Source organism: Alternaria arbusti (assembly GCF_024043155.1).
Source record: "Alternaria arbusti strain BMP 1465 chromosome Unknown scaffold_12, whole genome shotgun sequence".
Lineage (NCBI taxonomy): Eukaryota > Fungi > Ascomycota > Dothideomycetes > Pleosporales > Pleosporaceae > Alternaria > Alternaria arbusti.
The window spans coordinates 24,947-49,526 of NW_026249952.1; the positions used below are offsets into that span (position 1 = coordinate 24,947).

Below are 24,580 nucleotides of genomic sequence, written 5' to 3' on the forward strand. Positions count from 1 at the left end.
CGTACGCGTCATTCCGACCCTTCGTCGCAAACTCAGCCTTGCGGCTTCTTGCAGCACCTGAAGTTGATGTTTTGTTCGAAATAAAGACACAGCTTTCGAATTTTACCTTTCGATGAGCTTCGATCTCACTCTGCGTCTAACTCTCTACCATGGCACCTATCTCCGACGAGATTAGTCTGCGAACGATATCAAGAGCCAACTCGACCTCTGTACACGGCAACATCAGCCCTTTGCATCAGGCAGCGACGCCAGACTCTTCAGTTCAACCGCATAACTATCTCGATGCACAAGAGCAAGATCTGCCTGAAAATGTGGGAAATCCCGACGACGAGAGCGAAATGCAACCTTCTCTCTCCTCGGTGTCAACGTCATCGAACCCGGCCAGCTTAGGACAGGAAAACAACCGGCGCTTTGATCCCTTTCGACGCACAACGCACTGGAAAACAACAGGGATGATCATAGGCTTCAACTTCGCGGGTACGTAGTCGTATGCACAAGATTGAACAGAGTTAAACTGGTGTAGCGCTTTTGTCCGCTTTGGGGCATTACTTCCTATTCCATAATCTGGATCACCAGCTCACTGAGACGAGCTATCTTACACAGCCGCAGGTCTCCGCGGTCTCGATCCTTCTGACAACCATCTTCAAGGCTGCCTTGACGGCAAGCATTGGAACCTCCTTCGCGCAGCATTTGTGGCTCGTTCTTCGCGGGAACCCAATACCAATTGACACGGTTGAGAAAATGTTCATACTTCGCACCAATATATTTGCAATTTGCGACTTCCGAAGCACATGGAGATCACCCACACTGATCGTGATGGCGCTTTCCGTATGGTGTCTGGGACTGGCGACAATTTATCCTCCAGGAGCGCTGATTGTTGCGATTGAACCCTACACATTTACTAAGGAGCTCAACATAGCTGTGATGAATCCTCCAATTCCTCGCGACCTAAACTTCACGGCAGATGCGACCTTTCCCACATTGGCTAACATCGGATTGGAAGAGACTTTGGCTCACTCTTATACTTATGAGAACAAGACTGTAGAGGACTCACCAGCTATACACTCGCTCACATACAAGTAAGTAGCTTAGCAAGAAGTCTATGGATGTCTTAGTACTAAGCAAGACAGCGGACCAAATCCGGCCCTGCGTAGCATCGCGCAATCTATCATGATCGACAATCATGTGTTTAATTTACCTGAGCATCCAGGTGAGAATTCAACGTATAAGCTCCAATTTCGAGGACCGCAGTTGCGATGCAGTTCATCGCAGTACGGCAACTATATCTCGCTATATGCATCGGAGCCAGCTACGGATCTGAGGGGTGCTGTCTTTGTTGTAAAGTGGCAGACCTACTCGCTATCTCTCTTTGTCCAACAGCACAACATCAGCAGTTATTCGATCTCGCGTAGTGATCAAAACGCCACGGATTATAAAGCTCACGTTGAGACGACCGAGCAGGCTTGCATTTCCAAGTCTGTCTTGTACGATGTCAACATGACCTTTCCGCGCGGAGTTCAAAAGCTAGAGTATCACTTAAGCGACGAAGAAGATATGCGGGAGAAGTGGTTTGATGCTGACTATGATGAATTCTTGCCAGGGCGGCTTACATCCTCAGCACTAAGCCTCACAATTCCCGCCGATCCCCAGGCAGCTCGAGATTGGAACACGAAGGTGCTAGATGCGCTTCCAGTGTTCAATGAATGGGCAATATTGGATGCGCTCGGTAGCTTGCTCGAAGGGGATAGCACTTTAGAATGGGCAGGCCGTTACCCACCTAACTGTCAGCTTACCGCTCAACATAATAAGACTGCAACAAAGGAATGCGGAGATTGGAATACACTCTCTGATGGGTGTCCGCTAAATCCTCCTTCTTCCAATACTCCACTCCAAGGAACCGTCTTCCAGCCCGCTCGCTTTGATCCAGAGTCACGAGACCTCTGCTACGATGCGAGAAAGGAGCTGAACATCACAGAGGCGCTTCTCAACGATGTGCTCACAAACATCACTCTTTCCGCTATATCTTTAGGGACATGGCATGAAGTACTCCCCGTAACCATCACCCGCTATCAGAGCACGTATTCTTTCGCCAACCCGCTCAACCTTATTCTTCCGTACAGCATCTGCTTTCTTGCCGCTAGTATCTTCGCTGGTATAGCAATATACTCACTATCACGGAATGGTACACCCGCGGCGGATGGCGGCTTCCTCCAAATCATGACGACCACGAGGGGTAACACTGAGATGGAACGGCTGGTATTGCGACAACACTTGACGAAGCTGGACAAGCTGCCGGCGGAGCTAAGGAGTCTCAAGGTACGGTACGGTGAACTGGTAGGCGCAGACGTACCGGGATTCGAGGGGAGGTTTGGGTTCGGAACGGCTGAGGAAACAATTAGTCTGAGGAAACGGAAGTGAGACTGGATATGACGAACGCATGACAAAGACTAGGAGTCAAGGAGACAGAGCTACATATAGCTTGAGAGATCAAAGTAGGCAGGCAGCGGTGGTCCAGCCAGCTACCTGAATCTTGGATCCAATGACTCTGAAGCCCTGTAAGCTACGTGTGCGCCGTAGGCCACTCTCGTGTTCGTTGCGCGTCAGGGTTTAGCTTCATGTATACCTCAATCTATACTCGGGGTCGTCTTGCGTCAGCGCAGCGCGCTCTTTCGGCGTCATGCCATCATTTGCGAGACCGTGTACGTGCACTCCTAGGCTGTATCGAGGCTGCATTGGGCGGTGTAGATTAGCTGGCAAAGGGTTCGTTAGCAGAAGCAAACGTATGAAGCAAAGCATTCGTTGCTACCCAAGATAGCAATCCATACTAGGTAGTCATCTACTTGTAGCTCGCGGAGACCCACGGCGGTAATCCTGGCGTATGTTCGCAGACACGTGAAGGAGACAGCGAGTGCATAGAGGGTCCACAGCTCCACGATGCCCATGGCGTATTCAGCAACGATGGTGTTGGATGATCGATTCAAGTCTGATCCATCACTCTCGAACTCTGGGTCGGTCGGTATAATTACAGATCCAGAACAAAACGGATGGAACTGAATCTGTATCCGAGAGGTTCATGGCGTAGCCTAACTCGATAGAATTTCAGCCAACAGATACCCCGTGTAATCACATCACATCGGCCCGAAGTCACATTGGCACCCAATCTGAGTGCGCCATCCGATACTTTGCAGAGAGTGGAAGGCACAAAGCGGCGCAGTTCTTGGCTCCCCGACTGAAGCTCAGAATCGCGCCGAACACGAGCAACCTTTTTGTTGCCGTCTTTATTGGCTTGCTATATCACGCTTGGATGTTCGCATGGCTGAAGAGATCAGTGTCTTCAATGGTCACGTCCGTGGCTCAGCCGCAGGCAAGATGCGCGCAACAACGGCAGCATTGCGCATGCAGCATTTGGCAGTGTGGTTGGCAGGATAGAGGTTGGCACACATGCCTTCGATGAATCTGTACAGTACGAGGGTTCAAGCCTTTCAGCAGGGAAGGATGTGAAAATGCACCTCCGCTAGCGCACAGGAAACGGCTGTTGGCGTCTGGGCGGGCCAGGGCAACGGTGCGGCTCGCGGCATCTTGTCCGAGCCCCGAGCCAATCGCGGTGATGCCTGAGACCCACAAACCTCGATAACGTGCAAGTGCACAAGTCGTAGCGAAGACAAGATCATCGTAGGATCAGATTAGCACCGATTGTGTGACCGAGCTAAATCCTTCGATGCATGTTATCCCGCCTTCACGTCGTCTGGACCCTGACGATAGGCATGCTGCATGGCGGCCCGGAGGTCTTCCTCATGTGACATGGAGCATGATGCTTTTAGCCGACAGGGCAGATGTCTTCTCGTATTTGAGATGCTTTGAAGCCACATTCCAGGATGTTGGTAACTCACGGCCGTGTCTCGCATCCTGCTTGACACCTCCCCACTGGCATCATGTTTGCAAGAATTCTGGCACCGTTGGCTATCGCAAGCTTGTTTCTTACCACTGCGTCGGGAACGCCTACCTCGCCATTTGACCTCTTCGCCAGAACACCCGCAGCAGGTATCGACGTGAAGTCATTAGCACCGTATCTCTCTGCCACCGCGAAGATTTACCTCCCCGATACGAAGGAGTTTGCTACTTACACCACCCGATGGTCCAATCTACAGGCTCCTACGCCGAGTATTGTAATCGCTCCAGGTACGGAGAAGGATGTCCAGAAGATCGTAAGTTCTTCCGTAGGCGGTAATACGTGAGAGACAAGCAACAACAGCTGATACGTTCACGTTAGGTCAAGTTTGCGAATGATCACAACATTCCGTTCCTCACCTATAACGGCCACCATGGAACGCTTACGACCTTGGGCAAGATGGATTATGGCATCGAGATCTATCTGCCGCAGTTGGACTCAATCTCAATTGCGAAAGACGGAAAGTCGGCAACTATCGGTGGTGGAGCCAACGTGAAGAACCTGACAGACACTCTGTGGGAGGCTGGGAAGCAGACTGGTAAGTTTTCCAACTTCATAATAGACTTGGACTGCTCTAACACCACTTAGTCACTGGCTGCTGCGAATGCGTCAGCTACTTGGGACCAGCCCTCGGTGGCGGTCACGGATGGTTCCAGGGCCATTATGGTCTGATCACCGACCAGTTCCTTTCCATGAATATCGTGCTAGCAAACGGAGACTTGAAAACGATCGACAGCAAATCCGACTTGTGGTGGGGTATGCAAGGGGCTGGCCACAACTTCGGTGTCGTTACATCCGTCACTACCAAGGTTTACGAAATCGAGCACTACGACTGGGCTATTGAGACGATTGTCTTCAGTGGTGACAAAGTCGAGCAGGTCTACGAGGCGGCCAACAAGTACATTCTTCAAGGTGGAAAGCAGTCCGCTAATATACATGACTGGACGTACTGGCAGAATGATGCAAGACACGATACCGAGGGGGTAAGATATGAGCGTTTCCAATTGTAGCACAGTCGCTAACATATACTTAGCCGGTTATCATCATCTACATCGTCCAAGAGGGTGTTACCACCGTCGATGCCAAGTACACCGCGCCCTTCCACGCCATCGGTCCTCTCGCCGCCACACCTCAGTCCGGCACCTACAAAGATCTCGCAAAGTGGACAGGCATCGCGCTCGAATCACCTCCATGCCAGGACTTCGGCTTCAATAACCCGCGCTTCCCGATCTATATCAAGTCTTACAATGTCACCGCGCAGCGCAAAGCCTGGGATATCTACTCCTCCGCCGTTGCCGGAGCCGACAACCCATACTTCAACTCCATTTTCATGTTTGAGGACTACGCCAGTGGTGCTGTGCGCGACCGCAGCAACGATGCTAGTGCGTTCGGCTTCCGCGATGCGCACACCCTCGCTGCACCTCTGATCATATATAATTCCACTGGACAGGCGCAAGACGAAGCCGTCAAGGAGCTCGGCACGCAGCTTCGTGAGATCATTCGCGAGGGCACAGGGTCTAGTGAGCTACACACCTATGTAAACTATGCGTATGGTAATGAGGGACCGGAGGCCTGGTATGGTCACGAGAGCTGGAGGCAGAAGAAGCTAAAAGCGCTCAAAAAGAAGTATGATCCAAAGGGGAAGTTCAGCTTCTACGCGCCTATTGCGTAGGCGTTCAAGATCTGAATGTTGGAAAAGTAATCAAAATACATCACAAAGCCGATATTCATTTCGATTTGACTGTGATAGTGAGGTATGCCCGCTGTATACATGAACTTGTGGGTCTGGGGAAAGAGGTATGATACAATACCCTGGATACCGAACACTATTCTACAGCTGTCTAAAGGCCGCCAACAAAAAAGCTCGCCGCTGACGTTCTTCTTCTGGTGTATACGGCTGAGCGAATACCACTCGCACCTTCTCCTCGGTAGATTGGCTTTGAGGCCCATCGTCTAGCTCCGAGTAATAATGGTAGTCCTTTTCTGCGTGGACGAAGAAATGCCTATCGAGTGTGCTAAGACCAGGAAAGTCTTGGAAGCCGATTATCCCTCTTGGTAAGAACAATGACATCGTCAAGCCTGCACGATCGACAGAAGACGCAAACAGGGTGATGGTCGTGATGGCCCAGCGACATTCCTTCGGAAAGTTGGTGAGCCAATTGCGAAGATCATCTTTCGTCTCACATTGGAAGTCACTAAGTGACCACGGTAAGAGGCGGGCTTCGTTATATATTTGTCGACAGACACGAAGCAGAGCTCTGTGATCGTTGACCTAATCACTCTGCTATGGCCCTACCTATCTTGTTGCTGACTTTCATGTTCTCCAGAGCTCGCTAGAGCTCTACTTGACTACCACTTATCAGGTGGCCCGTATCTCGCGACCTGGTGGATATCATCCATAAAAGAGACGCTTGATGGCAGACTTCAGCACTAACACCATCAAGGTATAGACTGCCTACAGTCACTGTAAGTATGATGGATGTCCCCCGCTTCAGAAAAAAGGCACCCGCTTACGCTGTGCATACCGAGCGCTGGAATGTGCCGTATCACTAAATTATCTCCCTAAATAAGCCACATCCCCGGAGACTTTGGGTACTAAATACCCGTTTACACCCCTGGTCCCCGCACTCAATCAACATCGCCTTCATACACCCTACCAACTCACTACTTACCTTATTCACCCCGCCTTCGACCCAGAGCCATGTCGAAACCGTCCGGCTTATTCACCTCCTATACCGACGCCGCCAGCACCTACTGGCCGCCCGGCTGGAACTTCCAGCGGTATGCCCACGCCACGCCCTCGGACAACCCCGCCCTGTCGGACGAGGAGCGCGCCAAGATACAGGCCGGCCTAGACTACGGTAAGGAGGCTCACTAAGGGCGTACGACGAGGTTCAAGCCAACGGATCTACAGTGATTAGGTTTCTACATAGGCCTTGAATGCCAGCTACACTCCGTCATTACCGTTTGCTAACTCGTCCGTGTAGATGTGTGCGTGATGATTATGCCTCCGAGGTCCTTATTGTGGCTGGAGGCGCTAATGTATGTATGATGCACAACACTGCGGGACACGTCACGTAGCCTCTTACAGAACTGTTTCCGTGCATATCACTGCCTTTAGAACAGGCCTTACTATCCCTATCGTCGCAAATTGCCTCTCGCTCATGATAATGCTGGAACTGTACTAGATTAATAGCTACCCGGGTAGTTGACATGTGAAACTCTTACACGTGATTACAATAGACCTTTTGCTAGGCTTCCTACGTATAGAGACTAAGTATTCGGAGACTCGAATGCATTACCTATGCAGGAGGTGTGTTGCCAGCTCAGTCATGGATGGTGCTGGATCATTTCTTTTTGTTTTCAGGATCAGTCCCAGACTGCCGATGACCTTGGAAAGCTGGAGCGTTTTGATACGATGGACTATTATTCGACTCTTGGACGTGCATGAGACGCTCCTCCAAGCTTTTGAGTCTTCAAACATCGGTGTACTGCATGCAAAACCATGCAGCATCCCGATATTGCGCCAAATCCCGTGAACCAATGCGGGCCGGCCCTAGCGGCTCCATTCGGTCCGATTAGCCTCTAGCCCCTGCCCATTGTCTAGATCAGGTTTGAACCAGCTGTGGCCTAAATGCGAAGTGAACTTGCTAATGTAGTGAGCATAATCTATATGTTAAAAGCAATGCTGGGGCTGTCTTCACATGGAGGCATTGGTGTCGTCGCATGGGGTGAGTCGACTCGGGCATTCTTCGCTACCACGCATGCATCCAGGAGCTCCTCCCTGATAGGAGTAATAGCCAGATGGATAACTTGGTGGTGTTGCGATCCACCCCTCAGCAGTTTTGCATGCGCGCAACGGTGTCGCATCGGCCCCTTCTGAAAGATTTGATGCAGCTATCTGGATGGCTGAATAGTAACATGAATGTTCAGTAGATTAGTATGCTTGCTACGACTGCTGAGCGAACTTGTCGACGATCAGTATCGAGGACGAGAACCGAACAGATGAACGAAAAAAAAATCAGTTCTCTAATGTTATAGAAAGGCGAGCGATAGAGCCTTGCAATTTGTTGTGTTTCGAATGAGAGGCTTACAGGCTAATTCTCAACTACAGTGTCATTGCATCAACACACCCACAGAGTAGAATAGCGACATGCACATGTACACATTTTTTCTTTTCATCGTCTGCTCTCACCGCTACTAGTCGCCGCTAACGGAATCCTGTCTTATTCTTGCAGATCACATAGATGAATATCGTACACTCCGCCTTTGTCAAAGCCGAAGTCGGCAATACGGACTACGACTAACATTGAGAAAGGCGTTTCTACGTCCTCGATAGATCTCTGGGAATATATAAATACTTCCATGTTGACAACTCTAGAAAGACAACAAGACGGCCAAGTTCACCCAGCCTCGTAGCAACACTACCTATCCACTCTTCTTACACCACTTACAAGTCATTATCTCCTCTATATCAGTCGACATGATAGCTAATACTACGCAGAACTTGAACAAACATCCAACATGAGCTCCATGACCATTGCAATGAAGCCCTGGATCTCCGTAGAGTCCTGGGGCCCGGATCGCCTCGACCTTGTCGGGATCGGCTCTGACGATCAGATGTGGCGCAAGAGCTTCGACAGGGGTGACGGCAGCTGGCAGCCATCTGGCACTTCGTGGGAAGCAATCGGTGGCAAGTTCAAGCAGATCCCCACAGCTATTTCCTGGGGTTATGGCCGCCTTGACATCTTCGGCATTGGACTCGACAACCAACCGGTCCACAAGGCCTATGGGAAGAACAGAAAGGCAGGAGGCTCTTGGATTGTCAGCAACTGGCAGCCTCTTGATGGTCAGCTTAAGTGCGCAGCGATCCCTGTCACTTGGGGCAATGGACGGATCGACTTCTTTGGCGTCGGTATGGATGATCAGATGTGGCGCAGGGCTTATGGAGACAAGTGGACCCCAGCTGGCTGGGAGGGATGCGGCGGCAAGTTCAAGAGCGCCCCCGCCGTTGTCTCATGGGGCCCAGGCCGGATTGACGTTTTCGGAATCGGGCTCGATGACCAGATGTGGCACAGGGCATTCGACAATGGGAAATGGCTGGCTGACTGGCAGGGAATGACTGGCAAATTCAAGAGCCAGCCAGTCGCCGTATCATGGGGCTCCGGCAGGATGGATGTCTTTGGCATCGGCCTTGACGATCAGATGTACCACAAAGTATACGAGGGAAACGGTTGGCAGTCGAAGGAGTGGAAGGGCATCACTGGCAAGTTCAAGAGCGTCCCCTCGGCTGTCTCATGGGGTCCAGGCCGGCTTGACGTTTTTGGCGTCGGTACAGACGACCAGATGTACCACCGAGCATTTGACGGTGGTAAGTGGCTTGCTGACTGGAGGGGCATGACTGGTACGTTCAAGAGCGCCCCAGCCGCGGTTTGCTGGGGCAAAGGACGCATCGACGTCTTTGGTATCGGAACGGACAATGCAGTTTACCAGCAGTACTACACAGACAACAAGTGGTCTGGAAAGTGGGGAACTCTCGGTGGAACCTTCAAGACTTTTTAGCTGTCTTTGTTAGCATCTACGCGTACTCTAGAGTAGCGCGTTTTATCACTTATTATGTAACTAGAGAATATATATTCGCTCGCTACGATAGACTCAATCAATTAACTAACTAACTACTTGATCTTCTTCTTATTGCTCTACGAAGCGGGACTATTTGTCTCAGAACGTATGGGCCGAGAGCGGACGCTTAGATTAGCTGATCAAAGCTGTCCTTCTATTAGCTGAACGTGCTGACCTCATCACAGAGGTTAGCGTTTCACAGCCTACTTCGGAAGGTAAACGCAACACGCCGCGTCAGGTTGCAGCGCCGAGCTTGGCGAGAAACATCGAAATATCAAAACACTAAAGCAGCCCCGCCTATGCGATCGCAATGCGACGCGTTACCACTAACACAAGACAGAAGCGATATATAGCAGCCTCGCAGAGCCCCTTAGAAGAGCCTCTAGAGGAGCCCTTAGCAGAGCCACTAGAGGGGCCTAGCTAGCAGGCTAATAGTTTCTTTATACTCTAACCAAAGACGATTCTATCTTCGTTAAGAAGAGAAGAAGAACAAGAATGAGAAGAACAAGAAGAACAAGAAGGATTTAACAGGTTGCATTCGGTACTGCATACTCGTTAGCTGATTAGAATCGTTCGTGGGGATAAGAAACGTACATTGCTTGTAGTGGCGCCATGTTGCAGTGATGGGATCTTAGTTGAAGTTCTTGTCGGCGGTGTGTAAGGAAGGGGTCGCGTTCTCTCAGGTCCAAATCGGAATATTAATATACTACTGTAGCAGTAGGACCGACCTCTGTCGATCGTTGGTGAAAAGTCTCGGTGAGCCCGCATTGTGTGCTATATTCTTTCGTTCACTTTGCGCAGTCAACGCAGGCTTTCACCACCGGACTCCCTTGTCGAAAGCAATCGAATACATAAAGGTCAGTCGCTTACATCACGTTTCTACAGAAGATGTATTGGGCGTGTCTGAAATCAAGGATACACCGTTCCGTGCAGGTATTCGTATCATTGTGACGAGCGTGGGTTCCATGGGGCGTATATACTGTCTACATGACTAAAGGAACAACGTCTGGTAAAAACAGTACCCTCAAATTCTATACTCCCGGGAATTAAAACAGGGTAGCAGATTCGCGGCACTCCAGTGCCTCTTGCGTCGGCTCTTCATATCGCAATCATGCGACAAACCCTGGAACCTACCAGCACGTCAAACCATTGACGTACGTGAGTGTGATGCGCCATGCGTACTGCGGGTTACTGCTGCTACAATCGCTTGCTTACGCAAGCGACCTTAGCGGACTGCATCAATCGTTGGGAACGCTGATTGCGAGCTAAATGCGCTGATGAGAGCATACCATGATGGTGGAATGCGGTGCGATGTTGTTGGGGTTGCGGAGAAGCGCAGCGATCGGCCGGGTTTCGGGCCGGGCAGCAAGCGGCGCCGATGCCGCGCGCCAGCCCTCCCTACACGCGCATCACGACTGTCCATTCCTCAACGCGTGGTAATCCCGTCGCGACACGTCATGTGCACTCGCAAGCTGGCAGTAGATGACTTATACGCTTTCACTGCTGCATTAACAAGACGCCAATGAATGCGATTGCCTCGTGGAGCTCGCGAGCGCCAAAGCCCAAGCTCGAGCTAACAGTCGGGATCGCAGGTCATGGCCATCGCACTCTTGTTGTCTGATGGCGTGCGAAGGTGATAAGGTATAGGCCTGCGGTCCTTGGACACGATGACAGCATTTAGCCGTAGGTGGATACATCCACCTCTAGATCACGGGAATGTCCGATGTCCAGTCGTCTACTGCATACATACGCAGACTTCAACCCAGTAAAACGTGGACCAGGTAATGTATACTGCTACCCACATTGCGCAGCATTGCCTCTAGAATGTAGCTTCAATGTGAGCGTCTTGCGACCCGATTTCCCCATCCCTGATCGCAGCGAACAGCGTCATGACGACATCATATCCAAACTTCCCTCACGCGCGTCGCGTCTAGACGATATCTTCGCATACTTAACCCATAATCATCGATAACGCCGAGATACTATCGATATAAGGCTCAGACAGCTTCAAACCGAACACACCTCGACGCGAGTATGCCCTCCGCTGGGCTCACCATCCGCGACGTCACGCCCGCCATCACGACCTTCTCCACCCCGTTCAACCGCTTCGCGCCATTCGGCTACCGCAAATTTGTCGCAGTAGGCAATCGGGCAACAGCCATCCGATTGCACGACAACCGAATCCTCCTTCTCAACCCCATCCCGCTCGAACAAGCGGTGCGCGATAAGCTGAATGAACTTGGGGGCGTTCATCTCGTGGCGTGTGATCTTGGGCATCACATGTACGTGAAGGACTATATCGATGCGTGGCCAGAGGCAAAGACAATCGGCGTCCCAGGTCTGGAAAGCAAGAGGAAAGATGTGGGGTGGGACTACATCTACGAGGACTGGCACACAAGCCCGGAAGATCAGTTTGACTTTGCGCAGGACTTCGAGACGGTGCTATTCGAGGGTTTTATCACATACTGTGTCGCTTGGTATCACAAGTCTACGAAGACGCTGATACAGTCGGACCTGATGATGAACCTACCATGCACCGAGGTATGTTGCGCAATCACTGGGCGCGTATGCGACATCAAACGCTGACCTTATGCCAGCAATACCATCCTAGCTCGTCGCACCACGGTCCACTGTCGCGCGAATTCGCAAAGCGTGCACATCCTCGATCGATATGGGCGAAGCGCCTCGTCTACCACGTTGCGACCGTTGACTACACCTTGATGCGACGCGACGCGAAGAAGGTAGCGGAATGGCAGATCGAGCGCATTATACCCTGTCATGGAGACATCATTGATACTGGTGGAAATGAAGCCTGGGCAATGGTGTACGATTGGTTCTTGACTGGCAAGGCCACGCCGAGTCTTTTGAAAAGACTGATGCGCCCCGTTATGAAGGTCGCGAGAAGAGTGTTTTTGATGTAAAGCCGAGCATGTATGCTTGTCTCTCTCTTGGTATGTGAACTGGTGAGATTAAATGCCCACGCACGCGGCGGCAAGTAAGTGCCCAACGACTATATATACATGCTGTTGCTCGATCTTGCCAAGGAGAGACATCAGCTTGAGGACTACGAGGTGGTGTTCTGACCCTGCGCGAGGCCGACAGGGACTTACATGCATTAGTCCTTAACATCTGCCTTGGGCGTCCGCCGTGACAGGTCGCTTTCTTCCTCAAGCAACACCAGTATATGGTGGAGACTCAATGAAAAAAGTAGTTTCGCACGGCGATACATCGTGAGCGGACTTGCCATTCGATAATGACATCAAAACCGTAACGAAACGCATCCCAAAGGACACAATCATGAAAATCATGGCTGGGGAGTGACCGAGAAGAGGAACCAGCCTCATTCGCAGTATGACACCCAGTGGACAGAGAGACCCCCCCTGTGATTCCACCTTCTCTAAGTGCTAATCAGGGTCCACGCTCCGGGGCGCTTCACCATCTTGCAGACCACAAACGAGATCCAGCTCATCTGCTTTACCGGGATTTCTGCCCCGCGAAGAGTTGCCGTAGTCTCACCGACGGTGCATCGAAGACGGGCCAGCCGTACCGACAATGTCGTCGCCAGTAAACGTACACTCGATATGCGTACGCGTCCTGGTCGTCCAAGTGTGAGCAAAGCGGACCAGCCACTTGCCTTTCCCGCACACTACATCGCTCGCACGCTGGACGTGACTGGATGCCACTTCGGCGAGCCGGAGGCTGGGGTTCAGGCAACCGGACTCATTCCTAATGTGAACGTTGTCTGGGATGACGGAAGAGGCGATGGGAAGGTCGCAGCGTCGGTGCTTGATGTGTTAACATTACAGGAGGAAGGGAGAGTGACTCACAGTGGTCAAGCGCCATCCCAACCAAAGAAGATGGGAGGCTCAATGGACGGACGCGCGCTCCAAAGTTGAGCCGGCGTCGAGTGTCGCGGTTGGGTGTCGGAGGAAGAAGGAAGAGAGATAGGCGGCCAATTAGATAAGTTGGGGTTACTTGGGCCATGCGTTAAAGCGCCCCAGCCTCTGGCCGGTATAATGTCACTGACGGCAGAGGTGAAGGTGAAGAGGTGAGCGCGGATATTGCGCGTGACGCCCTCTCATTGGTTGCGCCAGAGAAAATCCATGGGAACAATACAAGCGCCGGGCAGAGTCACACGAAAGAAAGGATCATGGAACGTCGCACCACTGAGACATGTTCGAAAGCAATCTGAGCTAGACATGTAGGCTGGCAGCGGCTGCTTCACCGCGGCGTTTGGATCTCTCCAGATCACTGATGACCTCCCGGATATCTCATAGAATTTCCAGTATACTTTGTTATCCTGTTGAGTTGATCTTGGGCTCATGCACACGTGCAATCATGTCTAGTAGGAATAGTGGAGCGGTCAGATGGGGACAGGTGGGCAGGATTGTCCAGGTATAGGAGGTCGCAAAACGTTGCTTTCTTCCTCAAGCCACACCAGAAGCTGGTGAAGACTCAATGAAAAAGATATCTTCTCATATGACACAGTAATGAGGGTCTGGGCTGGGGAGGGACCTCGGGCGAACATGTACCCGCGAGGTCTGAACACCCAGCAGAACAAAGCAAAAGAGTCTGCTCGATCCTGCCCACCTGACCGACGGGTAAGACGTGATGCGCCGGGGCATATTGTCGAACTGCCATCCACGCGACGAGTCCAGCTCATCGAGTTTTCAGTACACATCCGCAGGCGTCCCGAATCAGGGTGCCCAGTCTCATCGACGGTGCATTATCGTCGGACCAGCCGCTCTCATATTGTCGTCGGCTAGGGTCCTGCACGCTCGATATACGTGCATTCTCCTGCTCATGCGAAGTGTGAGTGAAGTGGAGCCGACCACTTGACTTGCCCGCACACTGCACCACCGCACGCTGGACGCGGTCGGATGCCACCAAGGCGAGCCACGAAGCAGGGGTTCAGCCGACCTGACTCATTCCCTGGTGTCGATGATGTCTGAGAAGATGGAGAGGCGATCGGGAGTGTCGCAACAGTGCTTGATATGTTGGCATTACAAACAGGAGGGGAATTACGCACCGTCATAGCGAGAAGTGTGAGGCCCCATGCGTGGATGCATTGCCATAGCTGGGTCGTGTTGTTTCAGCGGCGTGATTTCATGTAAGAGACAATGGGATACAGGTAGCGTCTGCGTAGCAGCGGCGGAGTGGGTATCAGTGGAAGAAGGAGAGTCGAGAAAGGCGGGAAGATCTAGTAAATGGGCGGAAGAAGCTCGGGCCATGCGCTAGGTGCGATGTCTACAAAGAGTGGCTTCTGAGTCAGGCCATGCAAGATTCCGGTGTAATCTCTCCAGTCCGAACGAATTCCTATCGCCGCCGCTGTCCAGGTTGGGGATCAAGAACCCACTCTAAGATCCTGGAGCGCCGATAGAGGGCGGCAGTCGATTCGTTGTAAAGGCGGCACAAGACGGCGAAGTCGCATCATGCGTCGAGAGACTAGGCTGGCTCAACGACTCCAGGTTGCTACATCTGCTTAAACAAGGTGAGAATGGCTCCTAATACATGGGTCTGCTGTTTTGAGATGCGTCATAGCCGTATGAGAACGTTGCAGTCGATGATATGTACACGGTGGAGGGTCATGACTCATAACATTGGAGTGGCGCAAACGCGTGAGGCAATGTTTTCGCGAAACCGTAGGCCTGTATGTTATCATATATACGTACCTCCGATATGTCCCTTAGAGATTAGGCGGCGTTCGTACAACCTCGCTGCCATCACACATCGTCGACCATCCGCCACCGTCCACTCATCAACGCATTACTCTCCTCACAGCTTTCATCCACCAACTTCCTACTCCCCTCCATGTCCACAACTGGCAGTCTCACCTCGAATCTTTTCCTCTCCGGCGGCGCGGCGCCCTCGATATCGTACGGGAAAGGCACATACTCTGGAAGCAGACCCAGTTGTTTCAGCGCCGTCGCATGGTCCCAGCTGATGTGTTCATGACACAGTCGATCACCGCGCATAGCAACGACACTGGTGAAAGGTATGGCAAGTGGCTTCCCGGTGGGAGGAATACCAGGCAATAGCCAGGGAACTTCTTTGGTATGGGTGAGCGTGAAAATGAACTCGTCGATTACACGGTCGATGCCTACGGTCCGGGAGACGAGGGCGAGGGCCGTGTCGGGCGGATTGCTGAAGACGAAGTGGTGCGTGTAGAACGCTGTCAGTCGATCTTGACCTACGCCTCCGCTGATGGGTGGTCAGTATACACCTGCAATGCGGATATTGGAGGATGGTGGTTAAGGGATACGTACGTCATAGTCGGAATGTGGTTGACATATGGCTGATCCACCATCGTAGCCATCGTCTTCTCCACATCCCTCTCGCCGAACTCGAACTTGGTGTGCTCTTCCCAGACAGCCTCCAGATCGAAGAAAGGGCCGCCGAGCAGCGGCTTCAAGAAAGTCAGACTCCTCGTATGCGCAATGCCCGCGCTTCGCTTGTGGTAGTGCTCGTCGCTTGGAAGCACCCATTCAGAATCTTTTGTCGCATCCTCGTACCGGTATGTCTTGATAATGTTCTCCGGAAGTGGCACTGCGTTCTCCGAGGATGATCCAGTTACTAATGAACATGATTCGCGGCGATGATGGTCTGGTAGCCCCGCGACGTGTATTAGTTGCGGTGGCAGTGCTGTCGAGCTTAGTGTGGAAAGGCTTTTGCCGCCGTAAGAGATGAGGGCCTTGATCGCAGGGTTCTGACAGGCAGCTTCTTCGAGATAGTAGGGAATCCTGGATAAGTATGCTGGAATTGATCGTCAGTATACTACTAAAATGACCGTACGCCATCCGAGCGGGAGTCGACGCACATATCAGTCCGACACCGTTGCCGAACTCGCATTGTTCACAACTCTTCAATACGTCCAGCGCTTTTTGGAGAGGAAATTCGCCGTCGACCTTGCCCGGTACCAGTAACTATTGGTGATCAGCATTGAGATCGAGCCACCACCTTTCCTGCCAATCATTACGTAGAATCTCCCATCCTCCCAGTCGCATGATCACTCCACCAAGACACTACGACATACCTGCACGACCGCGAACCCCTCCTCCGCCCACTTCTTCAACGGCGGCGGATCTAAACACCCCTCCTTCGCCTCCCTCGCCGCATAATGGTTCAACACAAGAACCAATCCAGGCCCCTTCCCTTGCCTCGAAAGCGGCGCCTGAAGTGTGATATCCGATGTTATGATTTGAGGCTGCGGTGGCGGGGCCTGCGCCGGCGATGACGATGGTGGGGTAACTGGCGCGTCACCCATGATTGTCGCGATTACGATATTTACTTTTTTTCTGGTGAAGGAAAAGGGTGGATTGGTGGAGGGATGATTAGATGGGTAAGGGCGGATACAATGAGATTGTGGAGAACAAAGGAAATGACGTTCCTGACACCTTCCCCAACGAGTGCAGGCGATGGATGAATGTGGGGTAAAAAGGCGAACCGCTGCTCCCGCAGTCACTACATCCCATCGACCACCAGACATGCTGATCTCAATAGCCCGTTTAGAGTTGGCGCATGCTAGCCTGCATCTGCGCATATCTCAATTCTGCACGACCGCGTCCTCCCACCTGTTCCCGTGCAATACCGACTCGATAGATGGTCGATCGCTCCCGCATGTAGATTGCTCGTGTCGTGCAAACCCCTCTGTAAGAACCAAATTGGGCGGTTTCGCGCATATCGCACGGCGTCACGAGATGGTGCTGTTACACTCGATAGCGTTGTTAACGCGTGCGGCGTGCATGGCTGTGCCAGGCACCCAACACGATAGATGGCAACATCAGCTTCAAAAGTCGCGGTATAGGCTGCTTCTGCTACGTTTCGAGCACCAAAAAGTTCTGTTATGAAGATAATCTAGAAAGTTAACGTAATTGTGGTTCTTTGCGAGGCTTTTCCAAACCTAACAATATGGGCGACGTGCCACAGATCCGTAATAAACGATAAGTTCTAGACTCGATCCAGGTCTACAGGCGCCTAGTTACATCGTAACAATAACACTCATGCAGCATGTTGCTATTCCCGTCGCAAGCGTCATATTTGTCTCTCGTGGCACAAGATGGGTGCACTACTTCGCCAATGGGGAAGGGTCGACTTTGAAGTGTGATAATCAGTTTATTCCGCAGAGTCTTGTGACAAAACGAAACTAAGATAATGGTATTAAGCTTTTGTCAACCTGTGTATCTCTTCAAAGTAGAACTTCAGGTCGTCCGGCTTAACGAACGGTGTGATACCTGTGAGTTGTTAGCATGATGCGACATGTCATGCAACCCATGGATTGACTTACCGTGTCCAAGATTGGCGATCCATCCCTGCTTGCCGCCACCAAACCCAGCGACCATCTCCTCTACTACCTTCGTGATGGACTCCTTGGTCCCGTACAAAACACCCGGGTCGGCATTACCCTGCAGAACCTTACCCTTTGCCTGCGCAATCTTGTATGCCTCCGCCGGCGCATGCAGCCAATCGAGGCCGATGGTGTTGTACTTGGTGTCGCAAAGATCCGACAAGGCGTACCATGCGCCTTTCGCGAAGACGGTCATAGGAACGGGCTCGAGGCCCTTGGATTCGAGACGCGCGGGCAGATTGTCGGCAATGTAGTTGAGATAAGGTAGAGCAAAGGTTTTGAAGGAGGTTGGCGATAGCTCTCCCGCCCAGGAATCGAAGACTTGGATCATCTGGGATAGTCAGCATCGGACCGATGTGTTTTGGCAATGCCACGTACCTGTGCACCAGCCTGAACTTGAAGAGCCAGGTACTCCACGCAAAGCTGGGCAATCTTCTGCAGCAGCGCTTTGCTCTCCTCGGGGTACTTGTAGATCCATGTCTTGGTCTGGATGAACATCTTGCTGCCACCGCCTTCGACCATGTAGCACAGCAATGTCCAGGGCGCGCCACAGAAGCCAATCAGCGGCACTCTTCCTGCCAGCTTTTGCCTAGTCATGGTGATGGCCTTGTAGACATAGTCCAACGATTCAGCAACATCCACCTTCCTCTCAAGAACCTCCTTGTACTGCTTGTCCTCTGGCGTTTGCAGCGGCTCGGGGAAATGGGGACCCTTCTTATCCACCATTATGACCTCCATGCCCATTGCTTGCGGAATAACAAGGATGTCGGAGAAGATGATGGCGGCATCGATGAGACCTTCGTAGCGCTCAATAGGTTGGAGGGTGAGAGTGGAGGCGATTTCGGGGCTGCGGCAGCATTCGAAGAAGTCGTTCTTGCCTTTCGCCTCGTGGTATTCCGGAAGGTAACGTCCAGCTATATGATATCAGCATTGATGAGGTTTCGTGCCGATGCATGCTTACCTTGGCGCATCACCCATATCGGCGGTCGCTCGACCTTTTCGCCTGTTGAGTGTCAATATGCTGTACGTTGCTGGCCGATTGAGGCTATTGACCTCTTGCTGTGCGCAGAATGAGGTCATTCTTCATGGGCTCGAATTGGGGTGCCATTGTTTGTGGATGGTGTGAATGTCGGACGTCAATGACATCGGCGTCGTAACTTTGTTCAAGCTCCGGATACCCCGCGCGTGCAGATTGGGCGCTAACCGCATCGAGACGCGTTCCTGCATCTCTACCACCGCGCTATCCCCACATCTCTCTGACGCCAATTTCACCCGAGGATGCTCTCCAGACATGTCCGATATCTGACGCGTCAAGATCTGGCGTGCCGAAGAGCTTCACACCAGCTGAGCCGGAAGCTTTACAGTACTGCGACTATTCACCCACTCTCAAGCTCGACGCGTCCGATCGCGAAACCACGTGCCACACCACTCGTTGGTCAATTATGCTTTCCGGTGTCGCAATGTCGTGGCGCAAAGAGGAAGTCTGCCGCGACACTCGACGACCTCCAACAAGGGCCTTTGGAGGCCGAGGCACTACCACCCCAAGATGATGCCGAACCGGAATACCCTCCGCTGTTGCAGCAAGTGCGCAACAACATGCTCAAGTTCAGTCATTGCGTGCTTGTCACACGCGTCGGCGGCTTTTATGAGGCAAGCATGCAGGTCGTGCGACATGTCCAGAGCTAATGCAGGCTGCAGCTGTACTTCGAGCATGCTGACGAATTTGCGCCCCTGCTGAATATCAAAAAGTCCAAGAGGAAGGTTTCAAAGGGTAGCAAAAAGCCCGCCGTCTCTATGGTCAGTACTTCGATTCGGCGACCTGTCATGACACTGACACCGTCAGGCAGGCTTTCCTGCATACCAACTGGACCGGTACCTGAAGATCCTCGTTCAAGACCTCAACAAACATGTCGCCATCAGCGACGAGTACCTCAACGATGCCCCGACAAAGGCAAAAGGAGAACCACAGTATACGAGGAGAGTATCGCGTATTGTGACACCAGGTACCCTGATCGATGAGCATTTCATGGACCCGTGGGAGAACAACTATCTCCTCAGCATCTACGTCAATCCCGAAGTGCTCACGCAAGAGAAAGCTGTGAAGGAGAGTCCAGGCAGCTCGAGTGTCTCTTCCGTTCTCAACTTACCCCGTACGGAGGTCGGCCTGGCCTGGATTGATCTGTCAAGTGGCGACTTTCTTACTCAGAGCACAGATATCGCATCCTTGCCGTCCGCGGTAGCCCGTATCAAACCCCGAGAAATTGTACTAGACAGCATCTTCCAAGAGCAGGATCACTCGCGTATCGTTTCGATCATGCAAGAAGACGGACATGTCATCACATTCCAGGAACCCTCAGAGAAGCCGCTCACTATCGACGACTGGATACCGATGTTGGAAGATGTCGTGGAAGACTTTGACACGGCCAACTTCACTCCCGGTGAAGTCGCAGCAGGAGGCTCGTTGTTACACTACGTCAAGCATCAACTGCTTGGTTCACGGACACGACTGCGCGCGCCGGTACGACACCAAGCCGAGGAATACATGAGCATTGACAAGAACAGTTTGAGAGCGCTAGAAATCCGGAACACGATTCGCGAGGGTACTTATGAAGGAAGCCTGCTACATGCACTCAAGAAAACGGTCACCAAAAGCGGGACCAGACTGCTCACGGAACGCTTATGTGAGTACAGCTGACGAACAACTCAGACTCATCGCTGACACATCCAAGCTGCGCCTTCCATGTCGTTGTCGACTATCAACGATCGACTTGATCTTGTAGAGGAGACCATACAATATCCGCAGCTCCGTCAGGACATCATGTTGCTCCTGGAGCAAACGTTCGACTCTCTACGATTGGTGACCAAGTTCACGTATGGCCGCGGCGATGCGGACGACCTCATGGAGTTGTCGAAGACCATCCTTGTCACCTCCAGTATCGTAGACGTCCTTCATGAGCACGCAACTTCGAGGGACTCCATTCCACTCGATACAGCATCAGCCACATCCGATGTTCAAAGACGACAATGCATTCCCATGTTGGCGCGGCGATTCGATCTAGCACAACCGCTCGAACTTGCGCATCGTATACAGTATGCGATCGATGAAGACGGCCTCTCCGAGTACCACCGCATGGAAAACGAAGAAGCGGAAGAGATGTCCGACTTGGCCCAGGATGTGATCGGTCGAGAGGCTGGAGAAGAAGATTTGAAGAGCTTGCCGAAGCGCGTTCAGCCGAAACTTACCATGATCACTGGGAGCTTCAAGAGCGCGACCGATGGACGGGAAGATGTTCACATCATGAAGCGCAATGCTAGCGCGACACTTGAACGCCTTCACAAGAGCTTGGACAAGATGACAGAAGCAAAGGTCACTTTGGAACAAGAGATGCGTCAAAAGATGGATACAGAAAGCTTGGTGTTGAAGTGGACCCCGAACCTCGCGCACATTGCTCATGTTAAGGGCAAGGACTCAGCTCGCGCCACTGCCTTTTATCCAAGAAGCTTAAGTAGCAGCAAGTCTACCCGCTCGTTTCAAATCCCGGAGTGGACTTCATTGGGAGCGCAAATGGACGAGACACGATTCCGAATTCGATCAGAAGAACAGCGTGTTCTCAGCGAGCTGCGCGAAAGTGTCGTACAGAACCTTGTGAAACTTAGACGCAACGCCGCGGTGCTCGATGAGCTTGATGTCGCATGCGCATTTGCTACACTCGCGATGGAGAAAGATCTCATCAGACCAATACTGAGTGCAGAGCCATCGCATAACATTGTCGGTGGTCGGCATCCCGTCGTGGAAGCTGGCCTCAGCGAACAAGGCCGCCGATTCGCCCCCAACGACTGCCAACTCGGCGAGAAAGAGCGCATTTGGCTCATCACCGGTCCGAATATGGCAGGGAAGAGTACCTACCTGCGCCAGAATGCACTGATCACTATCCTAGCGCAGACTGGATCTTTCGTTCCAGCCGAGTATGCCGAGATTGGACTGGTCGACAAGATCTTCAGTCGCGTTGGATCAGCAGACAACTTGTACCAAGATCAATCAACGTTCATGGTCGAGATGCTTGAGACAGCTCAGATCCTCAAAGAAGCTACGCCGCGGTCTTTCGTCATCATGGACGAAGTCGGTCGGGGAACAACACCCGAGGACGGCATCGCTGTAGGGTATGCCTGCCTTCATCACCTCTACCACGTCAATCAATGTCGAACGCTTTTCGCAACACACTTTCACGCGCTTGCGGACATGACAAAGGACTTTGAGGGGTTGGGCTGCTACTGCAATGATGTCCTTGAGGAACCAGATGGCAAGTTCTCGTACGTGCATCGGCTGAGGGAGGGTGTCAATCGTCAGAGTCACGCGCTGAAGGTGGCGAGAGTCGCAGGTAAGTTGTGCGCTTCAGAAGTGCAGTTTTGGAGATAGTTGCTAACGAATACAGGTCTTCCTGAAGATGCCGTTGCGATCGCAGCGCGGGTACTTAAAGACCTCAAGGGGCGGACGGATGTATTGACTAACTAGCGCGCGAGTCGAAAAGAGTAGGGAAAAGTGGATGTACTGTGACGAAGAACCGCGGGCGCCAACGGTGTGGGTGAAGATGATTGCCTATCATGAAATCGATCCGGTTTGGTGGGCATATCGAGTTTGCGCTACTTCAAGGGTTGGACATGTCTTGATCAAGCAACGATGCGCGAGCCTGGATATCTTCGGTGTGCTCTTGAAGAGCGTAGTAAAAGTTCTGGGATACCGTATACTATAACGCTTCATGATCAGACTCGCAGCGACTGTCGTATTGGCAATCGAGACGTTTCTGCTCGTTGTCAAAGCGCTGTAGACCCTCGGGGGTGATTTCATTGTTAGTACGAAGGAACCTAGTCGAGGGCTCCCCGTTCGCTGTCTGATCTGATGTGCGCTCCTGGTATATGTATATTTACACTACTTTCTCACCCTACTTACCTGCAGTTGACCTGTCAATCTATAACGACCAACTCTACATTCAACCAAGGACCGCCATGATGTCGATGCGTCCACAACCGAGGAAGCTGTCAGCGAGAAGCAGGGAGATGTTACGGCAAGCATCACTTATGCGAGCTCACATGTAAGCCACCCTAAAGAATACAATACCTACAACTAACGCACAGTAAAAAGCTCCGAGCGCAACGCAAACGCCTCGCCCCTCCTCCGCCTGCCCGCAGAACTTCGAAACGCCATTTTCGCCTACGCACTCAACCACGACACTTTGGTTTCTGCTGTCCCATTTTCGAGCGATCGCATGGTCAAATTTCTTCACCGAAATTCGATCAATCTCTTGTTCGTCTGTCGCCAGATCTATTCCGAAACGGCGCTTCTTCCTTACAAGCTGAATTCGTTCGTGATCAATTGCTATCACCCTCGCAGTATAGCCACATTCCTGAACCGCCGAACGTCAGCTCAGATCAAGCTCATGTTGAACGTGACGGGACAATGGGCAAAGCGTAAGCCTCGGCGCAACGAGCTCTGCGACAAGCGCATGTCTGCGAGTGAATGGATGATGTGTCTACGTGCACAAGGGGATACGGCCGCCGAATTTTGGGTATAACTGTAGCTTCATAATGGGGCGAATCTTGAGGGAGAAAGCGCGATGGTAGGACATGTCTCGCGGATGACTGGACTTTGTTGTTTCAGCCACCTTCAGCTAGCTTTACGCTAGGCGCACGGACGCTGTGTAAACACCAACAACTTCAATGCCATCCCATCACTCACGTGTTTCCTCTCAAACGTCCGCATCCGCACCATCTACTCGAAGTTCAGTCACGACTAGTTCATGTCGAGTCCAGAGACGCACTCCCAGGGCGCTAAGCCGCACGCCAATCCGACTGTCGAGGATTATACTCTCAACCGCAGTGCCAAGCTCGCGATTGAATCTCATGCAACCAGCGCCGAGCACGAGATGTAGGCTATACGCAGACAGGATGAGGTAACGACGACTAACAAGTGATAACAGCTCCAAATGCGAAGCCACTTCTCCTCTTCTTCGTCTCCCCGCTGAGCTTCGCAACCACATCTTCGCCCTTACTCTCACGCACGGAGAAATCACGTGGTCTCAAGGCACCTGGCCCAAGACCAAGAACTTGGCTAATCTTCTTTTTGTCTGTCGGCAGACGTATGTGGAGACTGCCCTTCTACCGTACTCACTAAACACCTTTGTCTTCGTGACGACTCGCATGAAGTCTATGGGCAGTTTTCTAGAGCGCCGAACACCTGCCCAAATCGAGCTTATACATGAACTGAGTTTGAGATATGTAGGTAGCAGAACACCGAAAGGGTACTTAACGTTCCCGGCGACCAACTGGATGACTGTATTGGAGATCTAGGAGAGCAGTTACTTGTAGCATGAGCAGAGACTCTTAGTCTGCTTACCTCGACTGGACAGTCTTTGTACGACACTAGCGTAACTTCTTTTCGAGCAACCTTTACACTCTGAAAAGGGGCGTGAGCGCATTGGTTCGGTGATGCTACTCAAGCCCATTCACTCGTTATTTCTTGTATCCAGCGCACTGACCTATAGCGTGCATTCCCGCTTCTTATTTTCCTTATGATTTCTTGCGCTCAAGTGACGGTTTCCAACAACTCCAGGATGTCGACCTCGAAAACGCAGCGCACCATGTATGGGACGACGAGCCGCGCGAATAAA

The 24,580-nt window shown here is 52.0% G+C and overlaps 8 protein-coding genes across 8 annotated transcripts; 6 read left to right on the plus strand and 2 right to left on the minus strand.

The window, feature by feature from the left end:
• Positions 1-149: 149 nt before the first annotated feature.
• On the plus strand, positions 150-2,418 carry J4E86_007950 (uncharacterized protein; the record flags this gene model as incomplete). The annotated part of the gene is made up of 3 exons (XM_051448465.1): positions 150-477; positions 866-1,079; positions 1,263-2,418. 3 exons carry the CDS (start codon positions 150-152, stop codon positions 2,416-2,418), a joined length of 1,698 nt encoding a protein of 565 aa, XP_051300061.1.
• Positions 2,419-3,932: 1,514 nt separating this feature from the next.
• On the plus strand, positions 3,933-5,621 carry J4E86_007951 (uncharacterized protein; the record flags this gene model as incomplete). The annotated part of the gene is made up of 4 exons (XM_051448466.1): positions 3,933-4,205; positions 4,271-4,487; positions 4,538-4,932; positions 4,983-5,621. 4 exons carry the CDS (start codon positions 3,933-3,935, stop codon positions 5,619-5,621), a joined length of 1,524 nt encoding a protein of 507 aa, XP_051300062.1.
• A 1,029-nt stretch (positions 5,622-6,650) lies between these two features.
• Positions 6,651-7,137, plus strand: J4E86_007952 (uncharacterized protein; the record flags this gene model as incomplete). The annotated part of the gene is made up of 2 exons (XM_051448467.1): positions 6,651-6,810; positions 7,076-7,137. 2 exons carry the CDS (start codon positions 6,651-6,653, stop codon positions 7,135-7,137), a joined length of 222 nt encoding a protein of 73 aa, XP_051300063.1.
• Positions 7,138-8,473: 1,336 nt separating this feature from the next.
• Positions 8,474-9,511, plus strand: J4E86_007953 (uncharacterized protein; the record flags this gene model as incomplete). The annotated part of the gene is made up of 1 exon (XM_051448468.1): positions 8,474-9,511. The coding sequence occupies one exon, from the start codon at positions 8,474-8,476 to the stop codon at positions 9,509-9,511; it is 1,038 nt and encodes a 345-aa protein (XP_051300064.1).
• Positions 9,512-11,605: 2,094 nt separating this feature from the next.
• Positions 11,606-12,492, plus strand: J4E86_007954 (uncharacterized protein; the record flags this gene model as incomplete). The annotated part of the gene is made up of 2 exons (XM_051448469.1): positions 11,606-12,112; positions 12,169-12,492. The coding sequence occupies 2 exons, from the start codon at positions 11,606-11,608 to the stop codon at positions 12,490-12,492; spliced, it is 831 nt and encodes a 276-aa protein (XP_051300065.1).
• Positions 12,493-15,294: 2,802 nt separating this feature from the next.
• Positions 15,295-16,835, minus strand: J4E86_007955 (uncharacterized protein; the record flags this gene model as incomplete). The annotated part of the gene is made up of 4 exons (XM_051448470.1): positions 15,295-15,772; positions 15,838-16,324; positions 16,389-16,494; positions 16,605-16,835. 4 exons carry the CDS (start codon positions 16,833-16,835, stop codon positions 15,295-15,297), a joined length of 1,302 nt encoding a protein of 433 aa, XP_051300066.1.
• An 893-nt stretch (positions 16,836-17,728) lies between these two features.
• On the minus strand, positions 17,729-19,023 carry HEM12 (Uroporphyrinogen decarboxylase in heme biosynthesis; the record flags this gene model as incomplete). The annotated part of the gene is made up of 5 exons (XM_051448471.1): positions 17,729-17,802; positions 17,856-18,246; positions 18,294-18,829; positions 18,877-18,918; positions 18,969-19,023. The coding sequence occupies 5 exons, from the start codon at positions 19,021-19,023 to the stop codon at positions 17,729-17,731; spliced, it is 1,098 nt and encodes a 365-aa protein (XP_051300067.1).
• Positions 19,024-19,709: 686 nt separating this feature from the next.
• On the plus strand, positions 19,710-22,428 carry J4E86_007957 (uncharacterized protein; the record flags this gene model as incomplete). Its single annotated transcript, XM_051448472.1, has 4 exons — positions 19,710-19,712; positions 19,759-20,596; positions 20,645-22,294; positions 22,349-22,428. 4 exons carry the CDS (start codon positions 19,710-19,712, stop codon positions 22,426-22,428), a joined length of 2,571 nt encoding a protein of 856 aa, XP_051300068.1.
• Positions 22,429-24,580: the final 2,152 nt, after the last annotated feature.